This window comes from Rhea americana, unplaced genomic scaffold (genome assembly GCF_003343005.1).
Source record: "Rhea americana isolate MKP2758 unplaced genomic scaffold, rheAme1 scaffold_0, whole genome shotgun sequence".
Classification (NCBI taxonomy): domain Eukaryota; kingdom Metazoa; phylum Chordata; class Aves; order Rheiformes; family Rheidae; genus Rhea; species Rhea americana.
The window spans coordinates 18165028-18171901 of NW_028185037.1; the positions used below are offsets into that span (position 1 = coordinate 18165028).

Consider the following 6874-nt stretch of genomic DNA (forward strand, 5'->3'; position numbering starts at 1 on the left):
TTCATGATTGGCAGTTGCTCAAAGTTCAGGTGTCTATTTTCATTCATATTTCTGTAGTGTCCAGACCCCCTTGGCTTGGAGAGCAGTGCAACTGCTTTCATACAGTGTTAAACTGATTGATTACAGGTTCAGGTAATCGCATGCGGTTTGGATATGATAATGCTGTACGAGGGAGMAAATTGAATGGAGAAAGGAGTCTGATTTTGAGCCAGAGCTAATATGATTGATTTGAACTGACTTGTCTGGAACTACTGACATACCTTGCTGTTTACCAGTGCCTCTAATTCAAAGATTATTTGCAAGCTGGAGCTGGTTGTCAAACCTGAATTTATTTTGCTCATTTTTGTGAGAGCATACAAGCACATAAGAGGACAAACTCTAGAATGTGATGTTTAGGATGTGATCTGAAGTGCCTGTGAAATTCATGCATGAGCGAACTTAGGTAAGAATTAACTTGGATCCTCCAGGATTATTTGCTTCTGGTTCACCAGCAGCTGGGCTGAGTTTGTTGTTGAAGACTTATCTTCTATGTTTTTATGTATTTAGGTCTGAGTTTTCATATTCCTATTGGTGTGTAAATAATAGCAGTAACTTAGCAATTCATATATCCTAAAGTGTTCAAATATGCCCTATAAATTTTTTGAAAACAAACTTCTGATCCAATGTTTACCATTTGAAGTGAGAGAAAACAATAGTTCAAGGAAAACTCAGTACCTATTAAAAGTAAATGATTTCTTTCTATTTTCTACTGAAAGTATTTATTCAATACGATCAATAAATATCTATTATTTCATAAATAAAACTTGAACTCTGAAATACACCATTGCTTTTCTAGCTGTGAGCAAAGTCTTTGAGATGACATTACCAAAAAGTTTACAGTCTTCACTAATATTCGCGTGATTTTAGGCTATATCTAGGGGTACTGTATCCTCAAATCAGCGAGRTTTATCAAATTTGCAGCCCAGATTCTCGTGCTTCAGACTTGTCAAATCTAATATTTTGAGCCTCAGGGCACAGGAAAGAACAGTTCACTCTATCTCAAGATACAACTAATACATTTTCATGTTCACTAAATGTATTGCCTGGAACATCTGTGCAGCTACCTGTACAGCTACTATAATGTCTAATTTCCACATTAGAAATATTTTGCCTTTGCAGAGAAGACTATTTTTGGCRTTAGCAGAGCTTTGTAGGGCAAGCTTTAGACATAAAAACTGTTTAGTTTTAATTAGAATAATACAACTGGAAGAAGCAAACTGGCTCTGGGGCACACAAGTCTCCTGTTTAAGTACTTTTGTTCTAGGGCATTTTTCCAGAAAAAGGCACACATGCAGTGGAATGTACTTTTGTTGCAAGTGTGCACTTTAATGTTTTTCAGTTTCTTTTAACTGTTGAATGGTTGAATTTTTCAGTTAAATGATATTCAGTGCTGTGTATTACACAGTTAAATATAAGCTTTCCTTTTCCTAAATCTCTGTCAATTTGTTTTGAGTAAAATTAGATCTGGATATACTAAGGTATTGAAACTATCAGACTGGGTGTGCAGTATTCTGAAATAGATGTGTAGTGTGAATGGAAACTTATTTAGAAATATRTGGAATATCTATGTTCCTTAACTTAGAACCTATTTTTAAAAATAAGCATGTTACCCTAAGTAATGCTTTAAATGTTGATGAGATATGAAGACCTCTGGGTTTAAATATAAAGTAATTTCTTAATTCTTCATTTAAGATAATTTTTAACAAGATATCATTGATTTTCAGAAGTTCTGTATTTATTACTCATTCTTTCAATTGCATGCTTTCCTTGTAGATATTACTTCCAGTAATCATAAAATCAGACTTCCAATTTGGTAGGGACCTCTGGAGAACATCTGGTCTAATCTTCTGAAATCATGGCCTTAAGCTCAGTTATACAGGGTTAAGTCTTGAGTACTTCCAACAGGGGAAATTCTACTTTGCTGGGCAACCTATTTCAAATACATATTTTTCTTGATGGTAGTTTAGGAGCTATAAAAATACTATTGTAATACAGTGAATCAGAACACTAAAATCACCGGATTTTTTTGGATGTTTGAACTCACACAATTTAAGGACTAGTTTATGAAAGACTTAATTCCATAGCTTCTGTGGACKGTCAATAACCAATAATTCAAGTGTGTTGGCTCTAACTCAAGCCCATAATGAGAATCAAACTTGCAAGTACTGAGGGTATAACAATTAAGATTTTCTTATATAATAGACTTTTAAAGGTTACATTTCTTTTAAATGCTAAGTAAAYTAGAGTTCTACAGTTTGTTCGTTGTAGGGTGACTGTGGCTGGGCCTTTTTCATCATTTTGATAGCAGCTCAGACAAGATCTRTTATTGCTGCTAGGCCATTGTCAAAGTGTTTTCAGGCTCCTGTATTTAGAGAAATAGGGAAATTGAATAAGCTTATCTTGGCCTTTTAATGACACATTAAAGAGTCAAAGATGACCTACAAACYGTTACATAAACTTGAGACCACAAAAGCAAATACTTTTAAAAGTCTTTGCTTTACAGAATCATATTACTTGTACCTAAGATTCTCTTGTTAACATTTTTTAATATATTCCAACAGTCTGAAATTTTGGTTTTATAAAGTCTTATTGGGGATGGTAAATATTTCTGAATTGAGTTCTATTAAATGTCTATTAAATGTCTAAATATTAAATTTCAGTCTTTTTGTTGGAATTAATCATTAATTTAAGGAACCACTTACAACATTCCGTACAAATTTCAAAGCATTAATCTTTGTTGGTGCTTGGGGAGGGACAAAGAATAGATRTCTGATGTTTCCTTTAGGAGACCAAGTCTTCTCTGTAATTATCCTTCAAATTTCATATACCTTCCGGAACCAGGGTACATCTCTGGTATGCAAAGCAGAGGACTGAATCTACACACTACTCTTCCAGTCTGTGACTGGGAACACGTGYGCTGTGGAGCAACTCTGTCATGCCTTCTGGCTCCTCTAAGCTCAATTTTTTGTCCCTGCAAGTGGCAGTAGGCAGAGTCTCCTTTTTGTTCTCCTTTGCTATGGAGGATTTATTGATTTGTTTGCTTTAGCCTTCTTCCCATCTAAAACACCTTCTGGGCTGAAAGAGCCCCAAGCATCCACAAGTAGCCTCTGCTTCAGTGTCTTCCTATAAAGAGGACTAGTTGTGTTTTTAAGTAAAAGCTTCCTTTATTTTATGGCAYATCACTTTAAGGTAATTTCAGGAGAGGAATGTTGTTATGAACTGTAACTCATTTTGGAAAACTTAAAGTATAATAGAGGTTGGGTGGCAGCTGAGACTTCATGGGTTAATTTTATTTGGGCTGGATTTACATGCTTATGTTCCCTGTCTTTCTGTGATTGCATAGGGTATATTGTAYGGGTTGCTGGATTACTTCATAAATGTTTAAGGGAGGTTGAGCCACTTTCCTCTGCAAAGACTGGTTTGATTGCTGTTGCACGTGTGGGAGACTGCTGCCGGTTTTGTTTTTATGGTTGCATACATGCTAACGACTGACTGTCAAAGCTGAGTTGTAGTTTAAGCATCTGTTCTCAGTTCTGAATGTGATGAACATGAGTACCTTTAATACTATTTTAATTCTTTGAGTTCAGATATTTCTAATTGCTATCTGGAGGAGCTACTGAAGTGGTAGTAACTGTCCTACTCATCTGTATTTAATGATTTTAAAATTCATGATCTGGTGTGTCTGCATTCACAACAATGTGGTTTCAGCAAAATACTTCCCTTTTCCATTGACTTTTGATGGTTAAAAGTCTGATATAAAGATCTAATATTCTGTTGTGTTTTTTTCTTACAGTTCAACTTTGTGGGAAAACTTCTGGGTCCACGTGGCAATTCTCTAAAGCGCTTACAGGAAGAAACACTGACCAAAATGTCTATTTTGGGAAAAGGTTCTATGAGGGACAAAACAAAGGTAAAGACAAACTGTTAGCGAAGAGTAAAGTCTGGATTTCTTAACTTTCCTAGTTAACTCTTTTGGAGAGGTGAGCAAACCCTGTAACAAATGTTAGAGGGAGCAAATATAAAACATTGATATCCAATATTGATTAGGTCCATGTAGAATATTAATATTTTGAGTCTACAGTGAACTAATCTCAGACCTCYAGACTAGAGTTCCTCAGAGTAAGCAGGGCATTATCAGAGGCATCATATAGCTTGTTCTTGTCCAGCTTATGAGTAATACCCAAGTGAACATTAGTGTGTTCAGTTTTGAAGGGAACTGACTTGCAGATGGACCCAAACGAACATTCATTTTTGTTGAAAATAAATGGAAAAGTAGCTGAGGAAAGGAGATGGTAAAATACAAATGGGTTTGAAAGAYTTGACTATTTCTGAATGATTCATGTAGTTTAACTACAGTCACAATTTCCCAGCTCCTTTTCATAGGAGGCATTTGGTTAAGGGCGCAGTATCTGTTACAAGAGCCACAGCTGACAGCAGAAGAGAAAGTTATTGCTTCACGGGTGTCTGTACGAACAACTTTGACTCTTCTGTGTAGTGAAATAAGTCTGACTAAACTTACAGCAGACACTGTACATTGGTGAGGAGATATCACAGGTGACATGACAAGRTGCACTATATAGTGAATTGTATTTTGTTACTGGGAGCATTCAAAATCATGAATCAAACATGAAAATATTCTTGCCTGTACTATACAATACTTAGAAGGCCTCTAGTGAAATCTTGCTGTACTTCCCCCTGTAATCTGAAGTGTAAAAATAGTGTCCTATAAAGTTTGATAATGACAGGCACATGTAAGAGTGACTTAAGAGTGGYTAATGAATTTCCATAATTGAAAGATGTAATCTGTCAGCACAACTATCAGCCAAATGTTATGATTTAAAGTATTGATCAAGAATTTGATTAGAACCCTTAAATGACTTGACAATTTTTTGCTGTAAAACTAGATTAAACTAATTACTTTGAAAATATTTTGTAAAATATTCCCATATAATCAAAATGGAAGATGTAAAAAGGGAGAGTTTTGGAATGGGAGTTATATTGGATATTATTGGATAATATATGGATGTAACTTGTATCAGGAGACTTATGCTAAACAAGTTCCATATAAGGATCTGAGCTATGAAAAGCTTTCTCTTAAAGTTACTTGTAATAGTGTAAGATTGAGATTCAGATTAGTAAACAGCCTATAAACCAGACTTGTTACAAGCCAGGCTGACAAAGAAAATAGTTCTAAACATTGTCTTAACACTTGAACTTTTTGGTCTTGTGGAACAGATGTAAAATTGATTCTTTTTGCTGGCTTATATACAGTTCATTGTAGACTGGAAATACTGTGTGTGGCTCCAAGTTTTTTTTACCTCATTTGTAGTACTAATGGTGATTTTGTTTCCTTGGGTCTCTATCTTTTGCTTTTTAGTAGCTGTGTGAGCAAGCTGGAAAAAACCCATGATTTTTCCAGTCTTACTACCTTCAGGACAGGAGGGATTGAGAGGAAAAGGCTTTTGAATAGTCTCAAGTCTTAGTGACTTAYGTGAGGATTGGATGAAAGTGAAATGTCCTGAACAATACAGTATTGTCCTGTTGGTCAGGACACTAGAGCAATGTCTTGTTATRGACATCTGATAGAAGGTTTCAGAAGCACCTAGATGCACTTCAATGGCACTTGTAAACTGTAGTTTTAAGACCTCTGAAAAACTATGCACTGTTTTCATTTTTGAAGCACTGTTATGGTCAGAGTTTTTGATTAAGATAGCAAAGTTCTTCACATCACCAGCTGAAGTTTTCCTTTAAATTCATGGTATATAAATCAGTACYGATATTCTGAAGGCAAAGTTGCACTAATACAACTGAAGATCTGATGTATAGTCCAACAAGCTTATTGCATTTTTGTTAACAAGCTGGACTTGTCTAACTTCAGTGATTGTGATCACAGATTTGGGAATAAACTGATTGGAGGCTCTGGATCAGATGGTCAGATACTTAGCATGTGTGCTAATCAATTATGTTAGGTTACCAGTTTTAAATCTGTAATGATTACCTGAAGAAATGAGGTGATTAAAATTTTCTTAAGCTTTCCAAACAAGATATTTGCACATGTTGAGGTTCTTATTGCTTAAACTTTTTGAACTTTRAGAGGTGAATTTCAAAAGTCTGGAAGAAAGTTATTGATGCTAGAGGTTCATAAGATGCTAATAGCAAAGATGACTTGTTTTGCAAGTTCACTAGGGAAGGAGATGGATAAAATGGGAAACAGAATTGTCTTGCTAAAATCATTTTGAGGCAATGGTATTTCTCTAGTTTCTTGTAATCATCTTTTCAGAGTATTCTATTTGCTTGATGATAGATGTGAATTAAAAACAATGCTTTTTGTCTAGTTCATTAATCCTTAATCTTGTTCTAGAATCAGTTTAGAGTTTCTTTTGCCTTCTCTTTTGTCAACTTCTGGGAATCTATTTGATATATTTACCTGTGATAATATCTAAATTTGGTGACTATCCGGCTCAGTTCAGATATATAAGATTTTTTTTAAGTCTGTGCTGTCACTTCATTGCTGCCTTTTCACCAGTGATTGCTCAGGGCCCTACTCAGCCTTTCAGGTGTCTATAGGAGAGCAAAACAAAGGATTCGTTTCAGGGAAAATTACTTAATTCTGTGAAAATGTTGCCTTTATATTGCTGTTCTAAAGAACACAGTTAAAGCCTTCCAACATGATGGGATATTCCCACTTTTATCAGTAGTTTGAAACTCATGTCCCTTTCTGATACTGATACAGGCCTCAATTTCAATATTGTGAATATGAATGATGCATAAAATCTTAAATGAAGTTTGACTTGTCTCAAACATTAAYGTATCAGCTAAACCTAAAGAAATTTAG

At 35.1% G+C, this 6874-nt stretch overlaps 1 protein-coding gene across 5 annotated transcripts in view; it reads left to right on the forward strand.

Moving 5' to 3' along the window:
• The window catches only part of KHDRBS3 (KH RNA binding domain containing, signal transduction associated 3), an 89189-nt gene that overhangs the window by 35070 nt on the left and 47245 nt on the right, over positions 1–6874 (forward strand). For all 5 annotated transcript variants that reach the window (XM_085321108.1, XM_085321189.1, XM_085321355.1 and 2 more), the window contains exon 3: positions 3833–3949. In XM_085321108.1, the coding sequence (XP_085177234.1) occupies positions 3833–3949 (117 nt within the window). The remainder of the gene's footprint in view (positions 1–3832; positions 3950–6874) is intronic.